Source organism: Drosophila santomea, chromosome 2R, assembly GCF_016746245.2.
Source record: "Drosophila santomea strain STO CAGO 1482 chromosome 2R, Prin_Dsan_1.1, whole genome shotgun sequence".
NCBI lineage: Eukaryota > Metazoa > Arthropoda > Insecta > Diptera > Drosophilidae > Drosophila > Drosophila santomea.
In genome coordinates this window covers 14,631,601-14,655,967 of record NC_053017.2, presented here as the reverse complement: position 1 = coordinate 14,655,967, position 24,367 = coordinate 14,631,601, and the positions used below count along the sequence as shown (strand labels likewise).

At 45.3% G+C, this 24,367-nt stretch overlaps 9 protein-coding genes across 10 annotated transcripts; 5 read left to right on the top strand and 4 right to left on the bottom strand.

The window, feature by feature from the left end:
* Positions 1-391: 391 nt before the first annotated feature.
* Positions 392-4,240, bottom strand: LOC120446998 (GTP-binding protein 1). 2 transcript variants are annotated; one of them, XM_039628302.1, is made up of 4 exons: positions 4,085-4,240; positions 2,547-2,910; positions 1,964-2,487; positions 392-1,906 (listed from the first exon to the last, which is right to left on the bottom strand). In XM_039628302.1, exons 2-4 carry the CDS (start codon positions 2,809-2,811, stop codon positions 677-679), a joined length of 2,019 nt encoding a protein of 672 aa, XP_039484236.1. In that variant the 5' UTR covers positions 2,812-2,910; positions 4,085-4,240; the 3' UTR covers positions 392-676. The 2 variants fall into 2 exon arrangements, with proteins under 2 accessions (XP_039484236.1, XP_039484237.1); XM_039628303.1 differs by lacking the exon at positions 4,085-4,240 and adding an exon at positions 2,984-3,135.
* Positions 4,241-4,684: 444 nt separating this feature from the next.
* LOC120447002 lies at positions 4,685-5,694 on the top strand. Its single transcript, XM_039628307.1, has one exon. The coding sequence runs from the start codon at positions 4,808-4,810 to the stop codon at positions 5,597-5,599; it is 792 nt and encodes a 263-aa protein (XP_039484241.1). The 5' UTR covers positions 4,685-4,807; the 3' UTR covers positions 5,600-5,694.
* A 457-nt stretch (positions 5,695-6,151) lies between these two features.
* On the bottom strand, positions 6,152-11,141 carry LOC120445633 (protein kinase 4). Its single transcript, XM_039626160.2, has 3 exons — positions 10,400-11,141; positions 8,563-9,525; positions 6,152-8,011 (listed from the first exon to the last, which is right to left on the bottom strand). Exons 1-3 carry the CDS (start codon positions 10,777-10,779, stop codon positions 7,027-7,029), a joined length of 2,328 nt encoding a protein of 775 aa, XP_039482094.1. The 5' UTR covers positions 10,780-11,141; the 3' UTR covers positions 6,152-7,026.
* Positions 11,142-11,597: 456 nt separating this feature from the next.
* On the top strand, positions 11,598-13,513 carry LOC120445918 (E3 ubiquitin-protein ligase TRAIP). The gene is made up of 7 exons (XM_039626575.2): positions 11,598-11,809; positions 11,873-12,088; positions 12,147-12,500; positions 12,561-12,618; positions 12,674-12,793; positions 12,850-13,053; positions 13,109-13,513. Exons 1-7 carry the CDS (start codon positions 11,694-11,696, stop codon positions 13,346-13,348), a joined length of 1,308 nt encoding a protein of 435 aa, XP_039482509.1. The 5' UTR covers positions 11,598-11,693; the 3' UTR covers positions 13,349-13,513.
* LOC120445916 (armadillo repeat-containing protein 6 homolog) lies at positions 13,385-15,088 on the bottom strand. Its single transcript, XM_039626574.2, has 2 exons — positions 14,851-15,088; positions 13,385-14,788 (listed from the first exon to the last, which is right to left on the bottom strand). Exons 1-2 carry the CDS (start codon positions 14,965-14,967, stop codon positions 13,511-13,513), a joined length of 1,395 nt encoding a protein of 464 aa, XP_039482508.1. The 5' UTR covers positions 14,968-15,088; the 3' UTR covers positions 13,385-13,510.
* A 240-nt stretch (positions 15,089-15,328) lies between these two features.
* On the bottom strand, positions 15,329-24,083 carry LOC120446269. Its single transcript, XM_039627146.2, has 12 exons — positions 23,701-24,083; positions 22,937-23,044; positions 18,038-18,135; positions 17,686-17,976; positions 17,335-17,571; positions 17,150-17,278; positions 16,968-17,097; positions 16,787-16,909; positions 16,635-16,724; positions 16,398-16,521; positions 15,921-16,231; positions 15,329-15,818 (listed from the first exon to the last, which is right to left on the bottom strand). The coding sequence occupies exons 1-12, from the start codon at positions 24,037-24,039 to the stop codon at positions 15,663-15,665; spliced, it is 2,136 nt and encodes a 711-aa protein (XP_039483080.1). The 5' UTR covers positions 24,040-24,083; the 3' UTR covers positions 15,329-15,662.
* On the top strand, positions 18,507-19,200 carry LOC120446272 (galactose-specific lectin nattectin-like). The gene has a single exon (XM_039627150.1). The coding sequence runs from the start codon at positions 18,507-18,509 to the stop codon at positions 19,077-19,079; it is 573 nt and encodes a 190-aa protein (XP_039483084.1). The 3' UTR covers positions 19,080-19,200.
* LOC120446270 lies at positions 20,120-20,993 on the top strand. The gene has a single exon (XM_039627147.2). The coding sequence runs from the start codon at positions 20,135-20,137 to the stop codon at positions 20,705-20,707; it is 573 nt and encodes a 190-aa protein (XP_039483081.1). The 5' UTR covers positions 20,120-20,134; the 3' UTR covers positions 20,708-20,993.
* On the top strand, positions 21,387-22,126 carry LOC120446271 (C-type lectin 37Db-like). The gene has a single exon (XM_039627149.1). It carries the CDS (start codon positions 21,405-21,407, stop codon positions 21,975-21,977), a length of 573 nt encoding a protein of 190 aa, XP_039483083.1. The 5' UTR covers positions 21,387-21,404; the 3' UTR covers positions 21,978-22,126.
* Positions 24,084-24,367: the final 284 nt, after the last annotated feature.

Below are 24,367 nucleotides of genomic sequence, written 5' to 3'. Positions count from 1 at the left end.
TTCACTGCATTAACCCCATATTTTTCGGACTATAAGCAATCTTGTTAGGAAAGTCATATTTTTGTAATTGTCTTATTTTTGAAATTGCTTTTATTAAGGTAATTAAGAAACAAAGAAATTCTTATGCATTGCCATTTTCCTTAGTTATCTTAAGTCTAAAAAACAAACGAGCCATTCAGATTGTCATTCTGAAACTATAGTTTTACAAAGGAATCAAATAGTAACCTAATGTCTGCATTCACAACGCTTTCCACTTTATTTGCTTCAGGCGGCAATCAATTTTAGTTTACACAGATATTTCATTGAGCTCATCTTAAAATATAAAAAAAAAGTCAAATTCTCGAGAGATAAATCAATATCAACAAAAGATTTTCAAAGAACAATAACATAATTAAGGTGGTTTTACCTGCGTTTATTCAATGAAAAGAAAAATAAAATCCATGTTGCAGTGATGTCGGTTGTCTTAAGTCTAGTAAACGAACAGAAATATATAGAATTTGGTTTGGCATTTCGCACAATGTACAGTGGACGAAAACGGGACACGGAATAGTTTATTGGAGCACGTGCCACATTAGCTTAGAAGGTCGCAAAATAAATTCATTCAATGCTCTTTAAGAATTTCGAAAATACTTTAGCTTACAAAACTAGAAAGAACAAAACTCGAAGGCGGCGCGATTCACTCGGTGACAACGGCCGGTGTGACATCAGCCGAGGACGACGACGAGGGATTCTCGCCAAGGGGCAGACCCAAAGCGGCCGAGCCATTGGATGGATCAATCCCACCGCCGGACGGAGTGGGGCGATTGTTTCGTTTCCGCTTGCCGCCTCGCCGGCTGCCACCCTCGCGCTTGTCGCCGTTCTGCTTCTCGTCGGCGCTGTCCTTGCTGCATCCGGCTGCGGAGGAGCTGCCCTGGCCCTGCTGGCGGTGCTGGTTATTACTGCCGTTGCTGCCGCCGTTGTGGGAACGCGACTGCATCTTGGCGGGCTTGGGGCGATACGGGCTAGCGGCAGCATTTGGTAGGGGACGTAATATGTTGCCGACCGCCTTGGTGCGTCCCTCGCGGAAGACTAGTCGCTGACCGGCGCGTATGTACTCCGGCTGTTTGATGAAACGGAATTTCACATGCGCCTTGTCGCCCGTTCGCAGGCAATCGCGCGACATGTGTATGATGGAGGCCGTCTGGCGGATGCTGCCGCAGTGCACCATGGCCTGGTAGCGCGCCGATATCGTCGTCGGGTGATGTAGCACTAATATCTCACCCTCAAACTCCCAACAGGCTTGCGGTTTGAGATCCTGCGACACCATTACCATGCCCTTGCGCAGATAGGCGCGCTTTATTTTCTTTAACGCAAAGCTAGCTGTTTGGCCACAGCGCACGCGTGCCACATTCATGCGCTTTCGATGGATGCTCTTGATGGTGATGGGCACGAATGAACCCACCGCATCTGGACCCAGCATCAGGCAGTCGTTTAGCCGAATAGTGCCCTGCAGGCATGTTCCGGACACAACAGTTCCAACACCCGGCACCGAGTATACATCGTCGATTTGAAACTCGGCCGGCAGACTCTCGGAGCCGGCCATCCGTGTGCTCAACAGGTTGAGGAACATTTTGAGCAGCTCCAGGTTATCACCGGTCACATTCGACACCTGGAAGATGGGGCACAGACGCTCGCTAACGAAATTCGTAGCGCTTAGGACAACGTCGTCGTGCGAACGCACCACAACTGGCACCTTGCGGCAGCCCTGCGATTTGAGCATCTTAAAAAGCAGCTTCATGTTTTCCTGCAGCACGTTGGCCGGGCACATGTCGATCTTAGTAACCACCACAAAAACGGGCACGGCTAGAGCCAAGGCCAGACCGAGATGTTCCTTAGTCATGCCTATGATGCCAGCATTTGCGCCAATCTGTGATGAGGAAGTCCAGAGTAATGACACGCTACAAATGATTAGGAATGTACTCACCATCAGCATGCCAAAGTCCGGAGCATGGCCGGTCATGCCAAAGACGGTGGTTTTCAGGTAGCGCTCGTGGCCCGCCAGATCGATGAAGGTAATCACCTTGGCTGAGTTCTCGCATATCTTCACCCAATCCAGGTGGCCGTGGTCCGGCTTGTTAACCACATTGCCCACTCCATCGAAGCCGAGAATGTCGTTGCCCACAGAGCTGGTGCGTCCACTTTCGATTTCGTGCTTGTGCCGGAACAGTCGCTGTCGGGCATGACCACGACCATTGTCCAGCTCGCCGTGTGTGAGCACGCCCAGTAATGTGGACTTGCCCGCATCCACATTGCCAACGACGGCCACCCTTATTTCCATAAAGTCGGTAGTCTCGATATGCTTACGGATGAGGAACTGCGCCGATTGACCTTTCTCTGCGCGCCGCTCACGCAGCTTGACCACATCCGCATCTATGTTGGCCGCTAGAAGATGTAGCGTGGCCACGGAGGCCTCAAACTGTTCCGGATTCAGGCCATTGTCACTGCCATCTATCAGAGAAACAAATTAGTTCAGTTCTCGGTTGGGATTTCAGCATTGTTGGACTCACCCTCGCCTACGCCAATCTCGTAGATGGTCTCCCCGCAGTTGTCGGCTATGCGGTCCTGCAGCCTCTTCTGGAGCAGCTCCATCTGCTCGTCGGTGGGCTGCACCAGTACATCCTTGCCCCGGATGCTGGAGTAGTCCACACTCATGGCGGCCATCTGCTGCGGCAGGCCATCCACATTGAAAATGTTGCTGCGTGCCGACTTGATGCCCACGCCCACGCCTACGGGCACGGCCACGCCATTAGGGACGCTCTGTATGTTATTCATGGTGCTGGTAGTTATCGGTATCCTCACTGTATCCTTGGAATCATTGGGATCTGTGTGTGAGTGTGCAGGTTGATGGTGATGCTTGATGTTTGGTGAGTTCTGCAAGAATTGGAGAGAAAGTGCATCTGGTTAGAAGATGCTGCCGCTTGGAGACTGCTGTGGTAATCCCAACCTATCCTACGCCCATTTGGCTTAGTTGTGCATTTGTCCTTAGGCGCGTGTTTACTGCTTGCATCGTAATGATGAAATACAACCGAAGAAGCCAGCGCCTCTGCTTTTATAGCAGCCCAGCAGGATGATGAAATCGGAAGCTTCGCATGGTGCAATAATCGGTCTAGTTGCGTTCTCCAAAAAGAGAGAGACAGTGTGAAGCACACGAAGAGAGCGCAGGAAGAGAGTTCCAGGAAATCGCAAGAATTCCTTAATCTTTTTCTTTATAAAATTCACTCATACGCAGATTGTTTTTGTTTAAACGTACTATGCAGCTTTTAACAAAATTCCCCAAAACATATTCATGTAAATGCTGCGAGCGAACATGTCAGCTAAATAAAATAGGGAAATCCCCGATACGCATGATGCAATATTTGTCCAATTATGTGAATATCTAAGCCTTCAAAAGAGCGGCTTGGAAGAAAGCAGAAGAGAGCACAGGAAGAGAGTCGAAGTAGCTGTTCTAATAATTTCGTTTAACAGTGAAATGGCCTTATACATACATATGAATGTATGGCTTATCAACTTCAAAAATTGTTTAACAATAAGCAATCAAATAAACAAAGCCATGAAGTTCCAGCTTTCGTATCACAATGCTTTTCAACCGTTTTTTTCTGGTTAGAAACAGCTGATTGGCGAATTGTATCTGTTTATATAATAACGCTTTGTTGACGTACACAAAGCAGAGGTAAATAGCAACAAATGGCATAATTTAGTACGCATTTTTTGGCGTTTATTTATAGGCGGCAAACAAAGAGCGCAGCTAATGCGTGTGCCAAACACACATATACGTATGTACTATGTAATTGCGTACGTATGTATGTATTGTTTGTATCTTGGAGAACCAAAACAAACAGAAAATTTGCACATTATGTGCACATTTTCTGGTTTCTATTGAAGTGGCGGCAAGTTGGGGAAAGTTCATTTTTGCCATTGAGTAAACACACTAGCTGTAAATCAGCTGAATATTCATTTGTAGTTGTATGTGAAACTTAGCAATTAAAAGTGAAAGGATTCGGGTGAACGCAGGAGAACAAAAGGGAATCTGGTCCTAAGCACTTACAGTTCATATAGCCTTTTATGCTCCTTTTGCCCGTCTGGTGTCTGTCCCTATATCTTTTCGGTTTTAATGCGAATTGTACATAATTTGTTTAGCTTTTCCTGTAAAATTGTTTTCCGTGTCCCGAAGCCACGTACCGCGCGGCGTTGCCAGATTGATGGCGTATCGTAAGTACCTGGTGCCACTTATCGATAGCTATTTTGATCAATAACAAATATTTCTGTTAACTGAAATAAAATTTAAAATTTCTTTGAACATATGTAGAGCTGTTATTCGTTAAGCTATAAAATACGAAATTATATATAGTCTACTTGGTGATTATAGAAGGTTATAAATTAAACTTAATCAATCTATTTAATAAAAAAAAACTAAAAATAATAAGAAAATTGTTCTGGGACCTTGAGGCCCAAATATCAAAAACCCCATTTAAGCTTTGAATTTAAATGTTAAAAGCGTTTTGAAAAAAATAATAAAAATAACAGTATTTCTGGTATTCTCACTCTAACATTCTATCTCTAACATGCATTTAAACTCTTACACAAATAAATCAAGATTCAAACTTATGAAATTAACAGTTTTCTGGTATTTTTGGTATTCTCCAAGGGCCATCTCTAATAAAGCAGGAAATTCAATATGGATTGTTTTCCGTTCATTATTGTGAAATAAACTTGGACAAAAGTTTGGAGCCATACATCTTCATAGTACAGTGTCCATTAAGACGCAGAAATGGAGAGTAATAGTACTGAAATGGAAACTACCGCCGAGGAAATCGCGGAAACTGCTCCCACTAGTGACTCATCCCCTTCGCTGAACATTTTATGTGCCATTTGCAACGAGTTTTTCCGGGCAAACGACATCATTTTCTCAACAACCCGGTGCGGTCATGTATTCCACAAGGACTGCCTCACCCGGTGGCTGAAAAGATCCAGGACCTGCCCCCAATGCAGAAGCACATGCGACCGACAACGGGTGCACCGAGTGTACCTAAACTTCGCCGAGGCTCCGGAGTTCGACGACACTGAAGTGCCCAAGGTGCCTATCGATTGGGTGCCCATAGATCTGGACGGAGGCAGCTTGCCGGATGCCCACCTGCCGCCCGAGGGAGCGGTGCAGTGCGGCACCAATGAGGACGGACTACCCACGTATGTGGCCAGAGGATACTACCACGACGATCTCCTGCCTGCTGTTTATGTACCGGAAAAGAAGGCTGCCTACGGCTCGCACAGCTGTAGCGCCCGAGTTCTGACTGATGACGTCGAGATCCTGGTGCTCACCGACTGCGATCACAAGTGGGTGCCCGGACAGCATGGATCTTATCCGCAGGATGCGCTAAACACGGGCTATTCTGAGCTGGGTGAGGTCACCTACACGGGTCGCGGTCTATACGAGGGCATCCTGCGTCTAGGCAAAGTGCATCCTTCCCACAGGGTCATGTATATCCCGCATAATGGTCAGGAGGTGAACGTTAACGCCTACGAAGTCCTGGTGGTCACCGCACGTGACCAGGCCGAGCGATGATGCTGCTGATATCTTAAATCTCTTATGCCTTATTGTATAATTCTGTGTTATATGTACGTATTTTTATATTTTCAAATTAAATCTTTATTGGTAAATTCCCAAAACTGATAAGCCCTTAAAGCATGGACATTTTTTTTTGAAGTGGGTTTTTCTAAGTTTACTCATCAGTAAGCCACGATTTAACTCGGACTTGTTGATCAACCGAAAAATGACGTGGAATTGCGAGCAGCATACTTGATAATGTGGGCTTGATCCCAAGCCAATAATAAAAAAGCAAAAATTCCCATTTATACAGTAAGTATGCAACGCTTTTTAAAAGTTGGGGAAAATAGAAATGTTTGTAGCTAGAAACGGATTTTACAAAGTTTCGCCCTGTATTTGATCAATGTTAACTATAACCATTTACCAGCGGGAAGCTCTCGAAACCGGAGTATGGATAAGTCACCCACAACCAAAAAGAAGACGTACATACCGCTCCGCGTATTGGAGGTAAAACTTAAAGTTATTCTGGCGATATCATGGCATAGCTTACAAATGAAACTGCTTTACTGCTTAATTAATAATGATGTAATTTTTTTTATTCAAAATGTGTTAGGCGCTATGTATATTCTGATTAGTGTTTTGAACCTACGCATGTTGCGAACATATTGATTTTACCTAAACAAAGAGGTTTAAGTATCTATATAAGACTACTCGTTTAACTCTACAATTCATGTTTCTCTCTGCACTCCGGCTTCGCTTTGTTGTTGCAACAGAGGGCCTCACAAAATATGCTTTAAAAATACGTAAGCTTGTATAATTCGTTTAATAAATCGGCTGATTGCCTGCACTATAACATGACATTTAATATATAAGTATATATTTAGCTAAAATACAAATTTATATGTTCAACATGCTTTTAACATTTTACCAACAGGCTTTTACTTTTCAATAGAAATAGGATTATTTTTGTTGTTTCATTGACTTTGTACTTAGTTTCTAAACAGTTTGTATATATAAATATAAAAATGAGTGTGTGACTGTATTTTGTGTGGGAGTGTTTATGTGGTGTGGTTTGTGTGTGACTACATAAGACATTTATATATATAATTGCTATTTACAAATTGATTGGCTCCGATGTGTAATGCATGTATGTTTAATATTGTTTGAGCCTGGATTTGAGTTGGATCAGCTTTGTGGATGGTCTAAATTGCTTTGTATTGGTTTAACATTTGAGCTCAGTTGAAGACAAAATAAAAAGAAAACAGTCTAACTGGATAATCACATCTACTAGGAAACATTTACGGCAAAACAATGCGGGGTGAAACGAAAAACTTTCAACCAGACTTGAAGAAAAATTTAAGTATAGGCGGATGTGGCTGAGGGATGACTTCATTAAGTGTATAAACTAGTTTTTTATTTGCTGCCTGGACGTCTGTCCGACATTCTCATTTCTGGGCTGACAAATAGTTCATGTACTTGGTGGTCTGCTGGGCATTTCGCACCAGCTCGCTGTCCTCCTTTCCAGATGCTGGCTGTCCCTTATCCTGCCCCTGCCAGTTCTCCTCGTTCTGCGGCTGATGGATGTCTGGCTGGGAGCGGCGCGTGAAATGGCGGTGCCGCTGGTGCGGATGCTGCTGCTGATTTTGGGGCGATGTCTGTTGGCGACGATCAAACGAGCTGGACGCTTCGCTGGCCAAACTGCTTTGGCTACTGTAACGCGGGAATCGGGGACCACCGCCTGCATGCGTGGGGCTCTGATTATACCTATAGCCACCGGATTTATCCATTTGCGACTTTGGCGGCCTCGGCAGAGTGCGAGCCCTAGAGGAGCTGCGACTATTCGAATCCGGACCGTTGGAGTTGTACGCACAGTTCTCGTCCTGGTAGCCACTGTTTATCGCATTGTTGGAGCGCCGCCAGGTATCGCTGTGTATTTTGTGGTTGCCGCTCTGATGTTGCTGTTGCTGCATATGCTGCTGCTGTTGTTGTTGTTGTTTCTGGAATCGCGGCGGTTTGTCGTAGGTGTTGCGGTTGTTAAATCGCCCACCTCGCTTATAGTTGTTTCCGCGCTCATAGTTACTAATATAAGAGCGCTCACTGCGATCATCGCGATCCCTTTGATCCCAATTCGAGTTAACGATACTGTTGTAGTTGCCACCGCCAGTCATATTGCGTTCGATGCGCTCCTGCGAATGTTTCCTCCTGTCGTGGATGCTGTACAGTCGCAGGTTGCCGCCTCCTTCGCTCCGAACGCTGTGGTGGTCATCCTCGGCGCTCACGCTGTACCGCCGCTGTTGGTCGCGCGACCGTCCGTTGCTCTGGTCGCCGTCGTGATTGCGGTTGAAGCGTGTCTTCCGCCAGCTAGGGAGCGGCTTGCTCTCGTCCCGATCCTCGCTGCTGGCCATGGATGGATACTGGTCGGAGCTGGCGCTGTGCAAAAATGTGTGGTTAATATCTATAGTTAAATAAGTTTCGGTAAAACGTAAAAATATGAATGAAATGAAAAGAAATTATATATTATTGAACTTTTGTTTTACTAACATCTACGGAAAAGTTGTGAAAACACGACAATACCAATTAAATTGGCAAATATTAAATAATAAAGTTATAAAGTTACTTGAACTCCTCAATTAAACTTAAATACTCAACACTCAGTTTAAACACACAAAATAAAAATGACTTCGGAAATGTAAATTAAGATTGAGCACATTTTGAAATAAAAAGTGTTAATTAAATATTTTATCCTTGACTTACTTAAAGCACTTGAATCAATCTTGCAAATGTCTCTATAAGTAAATAGCAATAGAGCTTTGAGTTACACTTTGTTATAAATATATACAAAACTTTAATTAATCATCATATTGAATATAAGCCCCTTAAAAGATTGTTATCAGTCATAGTACTTTTTCTATATGAATGTTAAGTGGTGATTGATTATAAGCTATATGTGGAATTACACTTATATAAGATTTATTACATACTCTATGCTGGCCGGTTGTTGGTGCTGCTGATGCTGTTGTGACTGATGCGACTTTAGAGGACGCGGTACTTGGCGAGGTTGAAATCCGCGACGACGGTTGCCGAGTGAAGCAGAGTTGCTGCCCGGATACGAGAGTCCAGACTCTGAGTATCTATCGTCGCCTTGATCGGCCTCGCCGTAGCCAATCTCACAAAAGGAATCCTCGCACACCTGTTCGCTCCACTTCTTTGCCGACGGACGCGGATCAAAGGCATCTTGATCCTGTGCGGAGGTGTTGGCGCTGCTGCCGTTCTCTGACTGTTGATGCTGAAGCTGCTGTTGCTGTGAGCGGCCATCTTCGGCGAGATCCTGGGGTCCGGAGCCGTTGTTGTTGACCCCATCCTCTTCACCATCTTCCACCACCAAGAAGTTGGTGTACATTGCCTCCAAGTCGTGGCCGATATTTTTAAAGTGGCTGTAAAAGAGGTCCAGCACCATCAGTAGCATGGCCTTCACCTTAGCGGTCAGCGCGGGCTGCATGATCAAATGCCGGCGTATGTGGAAGAGCAGTAGATCAATCTCGACCTTGTGCCTTTTGCGCATGATCTCTCCATTCAGCGTGATCTGTGAAAGCACCAGGCGGGCGATCCGAGTGCCCAGCACCACCGACGTGTCGTTCAGCTCGCGGGTAAGCAAGTCCAGCAGGGACTCACCCAAAATGGTGATCGGGTTATTGTCCGCCAGCCTTACCCTGTGGTAGTATTCACCCAGCAGCGTGATTGAGTTGTACAGCCGGTTCTTGTCGTGCACCCGATACGCGTCCGCGTTGAGGAAGTTTGTCTCAAGAATCTTGAGCATGGCACTGCGCACCTTGGTCTCCTTCATGGCCAGTGCGTCGAAGTTTCGCGACGAGAAGAGCAAGGCGAACTTTAGCGCCGTATCACCATCGCAGAGCGCCTTGTCGTTCAGGTACTCCATTGACTCACTGCGTGCGAAAATTGAAAGTTTTATTAGTTCGTTATAATAATCAAGTCTACTACTACATTTTTTATGATGAAGTTTTCACTACCAGTGGGTTTAACACCCCCGCTGACATAACGCATAGCAGCATTGTTTGATAAGGCCAAGCTGCGAACTATTTGTTCAGCAATTAACTCGAGCATTAGCCTGAGAGAATCGGAGGGAAAAATGTTCACTTTGAAATGATTCGATGGCGCCGTTGTCTCGCTGGCCGTGATTATTTGTATGAAAAGTTGTAAATTTTCAAGACACGCTGACGTTCGAGCAACCTGGTCGCAGACAACGAACTCGTGCATACACATATGTATATACAAATACAGCGCTTTTCAGATCTATAAATTGATTTTGAAACATTCATTAAAATTAATATTTATGCAGAAGCTCGCACACATTTTTAAGTCGTATTTTCGGACTTATAAAATTAAAGTAGGAGGAGGTGAACGCGTAAAATGTATCTTGATTAGTGACTCGCTTTTTGGTGGGCAAATGCAGTCACAAAATTCAAGCATTTTTTTCGTAGTAAAACTTTTAGAACGCTGTAACCTATGAGCGTAAGCTCCTAAATTTAACCAATTAGTCATGCTTCTTGTTATGGGAAGTCATAAATTTTACTATGATGATCGGTTTTTGACAGGTAGATATGTACATGCAACAAGATTTGTTATCATATGGTGGCTTTGATGGGCTTGGGAACTTGCCTTGGCCCTATGCTATCGCGCCGCACTGTACCTACACCGGGTATTTATATGCAAAAAGAGGTGGCAAATAAACACACTACTTATGATATGATTAATCATCAATGGGCGAAAGAAACCAACGGTAGAGATCGGCACACATACCAAAGCATCGACTCGTCGCGCACTATGTTGCAGAAGTCCGTCTCGATGGTCTTGATCTTGGAGTTCAGCACGATGCCATCGTCCTGCAGATCGAGGTTCCTCATCAGGGCGATAATGTGGTCGTAGGCACAGCCACCTGTTGGAATTTGGTAGGCGGCGGGGCCAGTGTTCAGAATGGTACAAACATCCCGAAGGCGCGCTCCCGCTCCCGATCCCTCACCGCCGCCTACGCCACCACCACCGCCACTCTGCGAACTGTGTCCACTGTCCACCGTACTGTTGTTGTAGCTGTTGTTACCGTAGGTGGTGGTGTTGCTGCTCCCGCCGCCGTTGCCACCGCCGCCACTGTTGCTGCTGATCATGTTGTTGGCCATTTCCATTTCTCGCCGCGATCACTGCCGATTGTTGTTGTTATCGCACGGTTGTTTGTCTGCCCCTTCCACACACACTTCAGTGTCTGTTATATTGGTACGTGTGTGTGCGCGAGTGCGCTGGTCGTCGGTCCACCAAATAAGAATCAGCGTTGACAAAGGTGGCGAAATGCGCACGCCAAATGAAACACCTTTTCGCTCAGCTTCCGCTTTGGGTGCAGGTGCAGTTGGCTCACTGGGACCCACGGTCAATTGGAACGCAAATAACGAACGAAATTAAATGCACAAATCTATAACTATTCCTATTTATTATTGCTATTCGACGACTTTTATAGTTGTGTATTAGTGGTGGCACCGATGGCACTGACGTGTTATCGAAAGCGCACGGTGTGCTTTCGCAAATAGCGCCACAGTGTTGTCGCTACTATCGATAGGTCCAGCTATTAGACGGATAAAAAAAGCTAGATCGTCAGAATGAAATATGTAATGAAAGTACATACGATTTTCTTATTGATTATATAATATTTATACTTTTAATAAATCATTAAAGAAAATTCACTCATGCATTTCTTTCTAAAAAAACGCACAGCTTAGTTTCCTAAAATATATACCTATTGACCTTTGGTTATTAAACAAGCCTGTCGTCTATAATAAAACCTGGTGTTTGGAATGAAAAAAATATTAATCGCATTGCATAGTTTTTCTTATAGAAAATAGCTTCTAATGGAAATAGCTAACAGCTGACGACTGACTGACTGCACTATCGATTCTTTACAAATACTGGTGTGGTGAATTCCGCTCGTGGGGGCATGGTGAAATCGCCATCAGTCAGCTGTCTTTCGTTGGGCGCGCAAACTGTGCGGCGTGCGTTTATTTGTTGTGGTTTTGTAATAACTTTTTTTATGTAGTTAATTGTGCCAAAAATGTTGAACTTAAACTGCGTGATATGCGCCGAATTGTTTGGACAGGCCGACGAGGTCTTTGCCACTGTCTGTGGGCATATGTTCCACCACAGCTGCCTAAATCAATGGCTTGATCGGTAAACAACTAACTCATAAGGATATTTCTAATTTCCGACAATTAAACCGCAGTTACCTTGCAGATCAAAGACCTGTCCACAGTGCCGAAATAAGTGCACTACCCGCAACATATTTAGGGTCTACTTCAATCTGGCCAACTTGGATGTGAGCCGCATCGATGTGGGTTCACTGCAGGAGCAGCTGGACAATGCAAAGTTGTCTATGAAAATGGTCGAAAAAGAGCGCAGCAAGGATGAGCAGCAGATTCGGGATCTGAAGGAAACTCAAAAGAAGTGCCTGTATGCCCTTGTATATAAATTTCCTTAAGTACCAGACTAATTCATTCCTCATTTCCAGCAAAACCATAGCCGGTTTGGAGCAGAAGGTGCAAAAGAAGGATTTCCTTATCAGCAGCTATGTCGAGCAAATTAGCATTCTCAAGAGCGATGCCCACGTCGTGGATGGGTTGCGCAAGGAAAACAAATCCCTAAAATCACAGATCCAGGCTATGGAAGGCATGTCGGCTATTCTGGCGGCTGGCTCGGCGGACGCCGACCGCCTGCTCAAGAACGAGGCTGATCCACACGTCCTAGCCAACTGGGTGTCCACTCTCAAAAGGGAGCTGCGACAATGCGAGAGCAAAAAGACGGAGCTCAGAAACGTAGTAAAGTTGGTGCAGAATGATCTGCGAAAGGAGATCGAACTAAAGCGGTATGTTCACCGAATTCCAAACGTGGTTTTTATAATTTATATTCGCCCAATCAATTGCAGCAAGCTAGAAGAGCGCGTTTCACACCTGGAAAGCGACCTTTACCAGGCGCAGGAGAAGGTTAGCTGGGCTTTCGTTAATCCACTTTCGCTTTTACATAGCATTTACTTTTCAGCTACACACTTTTGAGACCAAGACCGTTTGTTTGGACTCTCCAAATTCCTCTTGTGGTCTGAACAGCAACATTTTAGCCCTTAAACGGGAGGAAAGGCGTACCACCATTTCGCCCACAGTTGTGAGTAGTTACAGATAATCGAAAATATCAGGTACTAATATTCCGCTTTGCCACAGAAGGAGAATATTAAGCGCATCGAAGAGTCCACCTCCCCATATCTCAATATCAAATCCAGCAGCGTAGGCTTGGCGCATCTTCTTAATACTAAGGGCAACATTGGGGTGGCCAAGTCCAAAATATCGCCCATCAAGGGAGTCGGCGGCGGTGTGTCTATGTCCAGCGGAACCATACGGAAAACTAGCAGTGATCTCAGTGAAAAGGTAAGCGCAATAATTTAACCCAGTTCGCGGTTATACATTATTTATATTCCCCCAGTATTCAATCTTCAAGAAGCCAAGACTGCTGCTGGGAAGTTCGAGTAGTTCCGGGTTGGCAACCACGACGGGCTCCAACTTTGTATTCAATGGAATGGGCGGTTCCGAGAAAGTTGACCCCTTTGCGCAGCGCGCCGAGGAAGAGAGTCTTTCCACAGTCAGATCCTCGACGGTCCTTTCCCGGAATGTTAACCAGCGTCTAAAAGCCGGCTCGCTGCGCAACTTTAACCTGGGCAAATAAGTCCATAGCCATGTGATCATAGGAGACTGCCCCTAGTTGGGTATTAGCGTGCGATTGGTATTGAGAATTGCAGATTTTGTTTGTTAGCCAATGCATGAATTAAGCACTAGTAATAAGTTAGCAGTAAATATATAAAAATACAAAAGGCATATGTATGTGCGATTAGGCAGCAATTTTTTTCTCCGCCGTGCCCGTCCATTCCTCGCGCAAGTGAACACTACAGCCGAGGTCGCGCAACGCTGCCTTGATGTCCTGCTCGACACTGGGGTGCTCCTTCATTGCCATGTTTAGCAGATCCTCAACGCCAAATGAAATCCAGGTTTCACACTGGTTTCGCGAACGCGACACCATATTACGGATGGCCCACGCTCCGTTTCGCTGCACGATCTTGTGCTTGGGATGGGCGCGAAGTGCTTCCACGATTACCTCGGCAATGCCGGTATCGAAAAAGGCGGCACTGTGTTCCTGCACCCGAAGTGTCAGCGTAGTCACGCAGGCCAAAGCGGCGGCAACGATGTTCTCATTGGCCTGATGCGTCTCCAGCAATTGCTTTATTATAGGAGCGACGCCCTGCTGTACTATGTGTGACTTTACGGAGTCATGTCCAGCCAGGGCTCGCAGCAACTTTAAGGCCTCTCTATTCAGGCGCACTTCGTCCACATTCAAGCTCATGATCTCGAAGACGGACTTTAATCCCCCAGCCTCGTCGATAGCGGTACAGAGTTCCTGTCGCACAGCCAGTGTTCCAATGGTCAGCAGTAGATCCGCCAGCACATTGGGATCCTGATAGGCGGGCAAAAGTTCCACCAAGGGGATGAGAACCTCGCCTGCTATTTGGCGAGCGTGCTCGTGGGCGCAGCCAAACTCAACGCGAATGTCATCATCCAGCACTAGGAAGCGAAAGACGGCGGTCAGCTCACGCACCAGGCGGTCGTTTCCTTTCGCTAAAAGGGGCTTCATGAGTTTGAGGGCGGGGGTATTCATGATATTCTGGCGGTTCATCTCGTGCATGATGCAGGCCTTCTGCAGCCATTGCAACGTCAGCAGGGTGACTTCCTCGTTCTCCACTTTGAGGGCCAGTAACTTAAGAACGACGGCCATGGCCTCGGCATCAAACAGATCCGGCTGCTTGTGGGTCAGGCTGTTGACGGCCTCCAGGGACTTAATTAACACGGATTCGTTGGGTGAATCAGCGGATAGCGTTTCCTCCAACAGGGTGATCAGGGCATCATGGGCTCCATTTTTACCGGCAAGAACACGATGGGCTAAGGACTTTTTGCATTCGGCATCCAAGGTGGCCAACTGTTCCAGCAGTTCCGTTGTTTCCTTCAGTTTTTGCCCAATGTGCTCCTTGATCTTGTCCACCGTTTCGTTAATGACGGGTTGGCCGGTTTGCGGATTAACGGACAGGTCCTTGATAATGTTGGCCAGGTTAATGCCCTGCAACCAAGTCATGAAAGTGAATCCACTGGATAAATTACCATGTCGACATATCGTTTTACCTGTGCTTCGAATTGCTTAATGGTCTCCTCCTTCGCCTCCGAGGGAGTCATCGAGAACTCCACAACGTTCTCCTTCACCACATCGTCGAAGGTGTCCTGCGATATAACCTTGGCCATGGCAGTGATTCGTCCAATTTTGGCTAGACCCTCAGCAGCTGCAGCTTTAACTTTTCAAATTTTACTTTGTTCTCTCTGTAACTTCCCACACACACACACATACGCCCGCACACTGGCACACGGTGACACAGTTCGAATTCGGAGACTGCGGTCACACTATCGCACTTCGCAGTGCGGCCATACTTCCAGCTGATCCAGCGTCGATATATATCGTTAGACCGGTAAATTAAACTCACCATCAAACACTCAAAAAAATTAGGGTGTTACTACTAACACGGAGTTTGATAAAATTGGAAAGTAAAAATGAATTGCTGGTAGATTTTTTATTAACATAAGTCTGTATTTTGGCTTGTGATTTACACTGTGTATTACATGTAAAAAGGCGATTGGCCATTGAAGCGTTTAAAGTTGTTGTACACGGTGAACTAGTTGCACATCTTGAGAGGAAGTAACTGTTATAATATTTTGTAGCGATTTAAAAATTCTATTGTATACACACTTGATGCACCGAGTAACTTCAACTTAAAGATATAAAGAAAAGTTACTTAGATACATAGAGAGAGAGAGAGAGAGAGAGAAAGATAGAGATCGAGAGAGCGGGACACCAATGCATGCACATCTAAAAATGAAAAGCGCCTTGAATTTGTGGCCATGGCTTCAAGGATAACCCTAATTTGGCCTAGTCGGAAAACTGTTCATTTCCGCTTTGGCAGCTTGTAGTCGGTTGGCGGATGCAGCTTCAGGTGGTCCAGGAACACCGGCTGCATGTCCGCCCGCCACGAGATCTCCTCGCGAGCTCGGACGGGTCCGTCCTTGCAGGTCAGCCAGTAGGTGCTCATGAGCCCTTTACCCTGAAAACGAAATTATGATTTCACCAAAGGCTAACGGTACGTATGAGCATTATGCATGTTACTCAAAAACAAATATTACTCATACGCAGTGTGAACAATTACCTTGACATCGATGAGGCCGCGGTGCTCGGTGCGGAATCCGCCCACCTGTTGCAGCGAGTCGTGCATCTCCTCGGTGATATGTATCTTCTGGGCCTCGCCGGTGCTCTCCATCCGCGAGGCCGTGTTCACCGTGTCGCCGAAGAGGCAGTAGCGCGGCATCTTGGTGCCAACGATGCCGGCGACCACCGGACCCGTGTGCACTCCGCATCGTATTTGAACAAACTCGTCGCCTGCCCGGGGAATCCGGAACACCGACGAGGCGTCCAGCAAATCAAGGGCCATTGTTGCTATCTCGCTGATGTGCTTGTTCCCTGCAGAGGCAGCGGGTTGGAAAGTTCCATGGCATAAATTACGCGCATGGCCACAAATGAAATTTAAATTAGCGCAAATCTTTTTGGGGCAGTCAAGCAGCGGGACGTTGCCGGCAGGAGGGGTTTAAATGACTGAATGACTGACAGCTGAATTTGCATAAATTACCGTTCTTCACCGGCAGACCCGATGCCACCATATATGAGTCCCCAATCGTCTCCACCTTATAGACATCGTAGCACTCGATGCGCTCGTCGAACACCCGGTAAATTGAATTCAAGAAGGTCACCACCTGAAAGTGAGATTTGTCCGCCATTAAGAAATGTTTAAGTAATAAATATTATACTTAAATATAAAAAACATGAATGTTAGTTACAAGAGCAGATTAAAGTAGTGGTATTTTACCTCCAGCGGTGTGCAATCCGCAGCTATTTCGGTGAAACCCACGATGTCGCTAAAGTAAATGGTGACTGCCTCGTAGAGCTCGGCGGGCACCTGTCAGGAAGTCAATTAGACCTGGTTAACATCCACCCACCCACTCAGCTACCCAGACTCACCTGCTGGGTCTGTTTCAACTGCATGGCCACACTTGGTGGTAGCATTTGAAAGAGCAGCGAATCGCTTTTCCTCTTCTCCCGCTTCAGCTCCTTGGCCTTCTGGGACAGATTAAGTGCATAGAGCTATGGGATGAAGAAGGATGTGTACAAGATGGTCAGTTAGCAGGGGCAAGAAAGAAACCTGAATCGTGGCAGCGGCATTCTTGACCAGCACGATGATAACCGGCGACACCAGAAGCACCACAACTAGAATCGCAATGCCAATTGCCTCCTTTCGGTCAGCCTCTACCAGTGTCTTGTCCACGTACTCCCTTAAAAATCAAAAGGTACTTAGGATTATAATATAATGTACACTTGCCATACTTAATCAGACGTCGCAGGGCCTTTTGAATAATTCTCAGATCATCAGTATAGTTGTTCATCAGCTCATAGTACTCAATGGCACTGCGTTCATTTGACACATTTGGATTATTCTTAAGCAGAGTGGTGCCCCTGTGAAAGAACTTCATGCAAGAATATATTTCAATAGATTACTCCACACTACACACATTTGTTTGGCGCGATGGAACCTCTTGGTGCTGGTGATGTTGGTGTACATGTACCTAAGCATGGGTGCGTAGTTCAGTGTGGAGTTGATCATCTCACGGGCCATGAATTCGTAACGCACATAGGATACGAAATTCTCAGCTGTCAAGGAACCTCGTCCATAGTACCTAATGCCAAAGGAGGTGGCGATGTTCTGGCACTCAATGCTCTTAAGGAGGTTCTTAAACCCAACTAGGTATCTGTCAGGTTTGAAATTTGACAAAGAAAATATACGAATTTACAAACAAGCATTGATAAGTGATTATCTAAGAATTGAATTGTATCAAGGATTCCGGATTAATGATTATACTTACCGCCAGACGCCGCTATTATCTGTTTCCTTGATCTGCTCATTCAGATGATGGAGCAATCCACGGTTTATGGATGTGTACCAGTTCATTACCTCGGTGATGGAGCTCTCCTCCGGCTCCAAACGCACCCGATCTCTGAATTCGTTTAGTCGGCTCTGGAACTCGTACCGATTCAACATCATCTCCCGATCATCCTCATCCTCGTCGGGTGCTGTGGGAACACTGATTTCACTCCAAGTGGTCATGTTGTTCAGCGCGTGGTCCGTATTCTCAAATCTCAATGTGAGGTTGGCTCTGTTTCAGGAAGTAAGGATTATTAATCCACAACCAAAAACGCAACCGCAAAATGACCTACCGCTGCTTGCTGCCATTGGTGAAAATGTAGAAGGCCACTTCGGAGCGTTCCAATTGCAGTCGAGTGACCACTTTTCCCAAGTCAGTGGCGATGGTTACCTGAAATCAGAAATATACATAAATAAGAACCTGGAAGGGTGTGCCTTTTAGATACATTACTTCGAATATACTCTTACTCTACGAGTAAGTAAAGTTTATTAGTAACATCTCTAAATAAAATACAGATAAGCGTGTTTATATACTTTGCAATCCTAGCCAAAATTTGGGGAATAACCTTTCTAGGGGGATTCTTCCTACTATGCTCTTCTAGTCAGGCCACCTACGATATCTTAGTTGGATTGATAAGAAAATGATAACTTTAACCAGGCAGGTGCTAAAGATCCTTATCAAAAAGATGACTTATCGCTGGCCCCCATCTGGTTAGCCATATAAAAGAGTTCCATTGCCCAGCAGTTGATCAGTTACTCAAGATGTTGTCGTCCAAGTTATTTTGCTTCGCACTGTGCACTTTGGCCTTTGATCACATTTACCTGGTGGCCAGCGAGGATACCATTGCCGTTTGTCCCACCGACTTTGTTCATGTGGCTGGCAAGTGTCTCCACTTGTATAAGTCATCTAAGAACTTCTATTACTCGGATCGTTACTGTCACACCCGTAACGCCGCACTTCTGAGCATTAGGAATAAAAGGGAGTTCGATGCAATCAACGAATGGCTGCCAACTGTTGCACCTAACTCGCCGGAGTTCTGGACATCCGGCAATAAGCTGGGCGGAATTGAAGATTTCTACTGGCAGAGCATTGGAATTAAGGCTTTCTACCTTCCCTGGAATGTCGGCCAACCCATTGCCACCGCCGGCGATTGCCTCACACTCCTGGCTAACGTCACCACGACCGCCGAAGGGACCATCATGGGCGAGCACCGCCTGTCTGTGACGTCCTGCACCAGTTATGCACCCCTCATCTGCCAGGCTCCTCCTCAAATCTTCAAATCCCAGCTTTGCCTTAATACTACTGCTTTCTTCGAGGCCAAGGTACCCGCCTAGGTCAAGCGAAGGGACTCCTCCTTATTCGCCATAATTGTTTGTTTTCCTAAATGAATAATAATTTGTATATAATTTCAAAATTAATAAGTTCAAAAATAAAAATAAAAAAATGCAAATAAAACTTTAGATAATCTCTAGCCAATAGTTTATTTAAAAGTAAAGTTTATAGCCACTTTCAATAAGGAAATTTATATTCAAAACAAAATACAGTTTAGAAGTCCAGTTTTAGAAGGCCATGTGAGACCTTACTTATTTTTAAGTTATTTTTGCCATGTAAGCTTGAATAAAAATATTTGAAAACAATAGAGAACGCTATTGCCGAGTTCCCCGACTGTCTGATACCCGTTACTCAGCTGGTGGAAGTGCGAAGTGAAATTTCCCGGTTTGTGGGCGTTAGAGTGGGCGGGGCAACATGAGTCAACAAACTTGCGCTGCGTCCATGTCTCTGGAGTCTGCATGCTAAATCTCAAGCTTTCTAGCTTTCATAGTTCCTGAGATCTCGACGTTCATACGGACAGACGGACGGACGGACAAGGCCAGATCGACTCGGCTATTGATCCTGATCAAGAATATCTAGAATATCTATCAAGGAATCTAGTATACCCTTTTAATCTACGAGTAACGAGTATAAATATTTTAAAAAGTGTTAAAAGATAAGTTATTTTTTGTATGATTGTTATGGAAAAACAATGTTAAAACTACCAGGTTTATTGCAAACGTGTTGACAAACCAATTAGCTTATTCTAGAAGTTTGAATGCTTTCAAGGAGAACAGACAAACAAATGAATCAGAAACCATTTGTCAGATTTTATAATCATTGCCAGCTTTCTTTGAACAGGGGAACTCCCCTTAAAAATATATGTAATTGTCCCCTGCAGTCAAGTGATTGTGGGCTTGTTCTACTACGACACTTTAGTCCGATTGATAAGAAAATTATAACGGAGGCACGCGAAGATTTTACGAATCCTTATCAAAAATCGGACTTATCGCTGCCACAGCTTATAAAGAGCCAAATAAAAGAGTTCGATTGGCCAGTTGGGGATCAGTTACTCAAGATGTTGTCGTCCCAGTTAGTTTGCTTTGCACTGGCCACTTTGGCCTTTGGTCATATTTACCTGGTGGCCAGCGAAGAAACCATTGCCGTTTGTCCCACCAACTTCACCCAGGTGGCTGGCAAGTGCCTCCTCTTGGATAATAAATGGAAGAACTTCTATGAGTCGGATCGTCACTGTCAATCCCTTAACGCCGGACTTCTGAGCATTGGCAATCAAGTGGAGTTGAATGCCATCAACGAATGGCTGCCAACTGTTGCACCATACACGCCGGAGCTCTGGACATCCGGAAATAAGCTAGGCGCAACTGCCGATTACTACTGGCAGAGCACTGCGGAGAAGGCCCTCTACCTTCCCTGGCAGGTCGGCCAACCCATTGCCACCGTCGGCGATTGCCTCACACTCCTGGCTAACGTCACCATGACTGCCGAAGGGACCACCTTGAGCGAGCACCTCATGGCCGTGAAGTCCTGTACCACTTGGGCACCCCACATCTGCCAGGCACCTCTTCAAGTCTTCAAGACGCAGCTTTGCCTTAATACTACTGCTTTCTTCGAGGCCAAGGTACCCGCCTAGGTCAATAGAAGCCCATTCCTCCTAATTGGCAAGTCGTGTTTGTTTTTCTAAATGATTAGATGTCTTGTAAAACTAATCCCTGATCAATAGTTCATATAAAGAATAAGTTAATTACCTTTTCAAACAAGTTTATATCCTAAAACAAAATACAGTTAAAATGGTTTATATTATCAAATTTCCAGAAGGCCATGTGAAATCTTAACTATTTTTTAGTTATTTTCGCCATGTAAGCTTAGGTGATTACAGTGAATAAAAATTTGTGAAAAAGAGATTAAAAAGTTTTAAATGATATGTTATCTCTCTTTTGTTTGCTTATGGCAAAGCAATGCGAAAGCTATTAGATTTATTGTAAAAGGCTTGATAAACAAATTAGCTTATTGCAGAAGTTTATATGCTTTTAAGGAAAACAGACAAACAAATGAGTCAGAAACCATTTGACAGATTTTATAAGCATTGCCAGCATTTGGGGAATCCCTTTGAAAGAGGGAACTCTGCCTAAGAATATAATTATCCCCTGTAGTCAAGCGATTGTGGGTTGGTACTACTACGACACCTTAGTTCGATTGATAAGAAAGTGATAACGGAGGCACGCGAATATTTTACGAATCCTTATCAAAAATCGAACTTATCGCTGCCCCAGCTTATAAGGAGCCATATAAAAGAGTTCGAGTGGCCAGCTGCGGGTCAGTTACTCAAGATGTTGAAGTCCAAGTTAGTTTGCTTCGCACTGGTCAGTCTGGCCTTTGGTCAACTTTATGTGGTGGCCAGCGAGGATACCATTGCCGTTTGTCCCACCAACTTCACCCAGGTGGCGGATAGGTGTCTCCTGGTGGATCGTAGTTGGAAGAACTTCTACGAGTCGGATCGCCACTGTCGATCTCTCAACGCCGGTCTTCTGAGCATTAGCAATCCCACGGAGATCAATGACATCAACGAGTGGCTGCCGATCATCGCACCTTACCAGCCGGAGTTCTGGACATCTGGCAATAAGCTGGGCGGAACTGCCGACTACTACTGGCAGAGCACTGGGGATAAGGCCCTCTACCTTCCCTGGAGCGCCGGTCAGCCCAATGCCACCACCGGCGATTGTCTTACCCTGCTGGCAAACGTCACCATGACTCCCGAAGAAGCCATTTTGAGTGCGCACCGCCTCACGGTAAAGCCCTGCACCCAATGGGCACCCCACATCTGCCAGGCTCCTCTGCAAATCTTCAAGACCCAGCTTTGTCTCAATACCACTGCTTTCTTCGAGGCCAAGATACCCGTTTAGGAGACCTTAAATGTTTGATTTCAAACCCTCCCATTTTGCTTGCCGTAACTAAAAATTACATATAAAATAAAAAATAAATAGTGGATATAATCAAATATAAATTGGTGTGTAATGGTCAGAAGACCGCAATAAATATCTATGAAATCCCAGTTATCTTATCGAAAGCCATTTTAAAAAATGAATTATGTAGCCATTTTAAGATAATGAATGTTAAGTAGTTGTATCTTTTGAAAGTAGCTTAAATGTAAAATCAGCGCAATTTCCTTATCTGCGCACTGAAACTTATTTTTCGATGACTCTGTTTTTTTTTGATTTGTTTTTAGTGTGTTTTGCGTTCTAAGTACGTGACCCCATTCAAGGACCCCCTCCATAGCCCACCCACATTTTTCTCCTCATTTTCCACACTCCATCGCTTTCCATAGCTTTCCATCTCCCATCCTGCATTGGCGACTGTCTACCATAGTTGGCATTGCGTCCTTATCAATTCACTTTGTCCTCCACCGCCTCAACCCCCTTGGGTCATATATGTAAGTACGTTCAATACTTTCCGTTCCCTCGTTCATATTTCTCTGCAAAGTCTTCGCATTTGCATTATGGATAGATGAAGTGGGCGAATGGGAAAAGTGGGCGGGCAGAAGGACTTAGTTGAGTGCCTGGCCACGAGCTCGTGCCCCGGAACCCTTCACAAGGACTTCCACGGCACTTACCTGAGCAAACAGACCATTTCAAGGTTTGCCTCGATGGTCAAGTGAACATTGAACAAGCTGGTCATGGGTTCGCCCTATCATCTACATACTTGGCGTTTGATTGAATCGCTGTAATAAATTATAATTACGCCTCAAAGAAACAATTTCCGGGTCGCCTTCGCTTTTGTTTTGCTTCTTTTCATCTCGACGCAGCCACTCGTCCATCGTTCACAAGGAACTCTCGTGCCCACTGACCCAACCACCTGTGCTCACCTGCGTCTCGATGTCGGCCACAGCGGAACGGTATTCCAGGATCTCTTGCAGTGTCACCGATGTTTGCACAATCAATGCCAGTATTGGTATAAATGGTAGTATTATCATCTGGAAATGGATTCGCATGTCAATGAGTGAACTTTCGCTTACAGTGGGCTGGGTACTTTGCATTTTTATTTGTTTATATGAGTTATTTCAAACGTTTTAACAACAAAAGGTATCTTTAAAGGTAGGTCTTTAGTTGATAGTTAAAAGCGTTTTTTCAATGTGCTGTAGGTAAGCATAACTTTCAACTTCCTAGTTAAATAGGAAGTAAACCATGCTTTTCTTAGTTACCAAGATATTATATGCAGATAAGGAAATTGATTGTAGATTACCACTCCTTTTTGTGACACATAAGAAATAAAAGTTCCTACAAGGACTTGACCCACTGTGCCATATATTTTCATTTGCCAGCAATATGTGCTCTGTGGCGAAAGAGTCCGGACCAATCTCGACATTATCTGGAGCTGATACCCAGCGGCAGAGGCAAAGCCAATGAATGGCCAAGTGGGTAAAGGCGGTACAGGTGCCGTGATTAGTCTTTATCGTGGCCCGCTAATCGCGACATTCATTAGACGCACTCTGTGGCTGCCCAGGCACGTGACTCTGACCAGTCGTTCTAATTAAGATGCATACGCGGGCGCTAATTTATGCTGCTCCGGATAAGTTGGTACTCCGCACCTGTAGAGGCGCCTCCACAGGTGCGCGTTGGTGAAACTCACCTGCATCAGCTGCAGGCGCCGGCCCGTTTTTATGGCCGGATTACGGGCGGCGGCATTGCAACATCTTCCACTGCCCCCATTCGATATATCCTCGGAACTAATCGAGCGCACGGAAATTTTATCGAGCTGCAGATTGTGATGTGTCGGCACCAGGAGCAGGCCACCCTCCCCCGTTGGGTTCACATCCTCGGGAGCCGTTCGCCCTTCCATCGGACGGTTCGATTGGCAAGTGCTAATGTCGATCTTAACGCTGGGGGTCGGCATCCTACCACTGCCGCCCGCTGGGCAAGGGATAGGGTCAGGGTTCTCGCCGGACTTGTGCGCTTTTCCATTTAGCATATTGCTGATTGTTCAGGCGAGGATGTGTAGAGCCAGTGCCTCATAAACCCGATTGCTGCACTGAGAGAAAAGGTCGCGCAAGAGGTAATTTAATGTGTTTCAGAAACTCCTTTCTTGATTAAATGATAAGTTATGGCTATTATATAAAAGTATTCTAATAATTAAAAAGGAACTGTAACAATTTCAATGGCTTCTTATAAACATGAGCCCACTTCGTAACTTAAGTAACAAAACAAAAATACGATTTGGGTAGATTTTTTTCGCAGTGTATTAGCAGAGCAAATGTCACTGGGACTGTACATAATTGTTGCGTGTTCAATTTGTATCT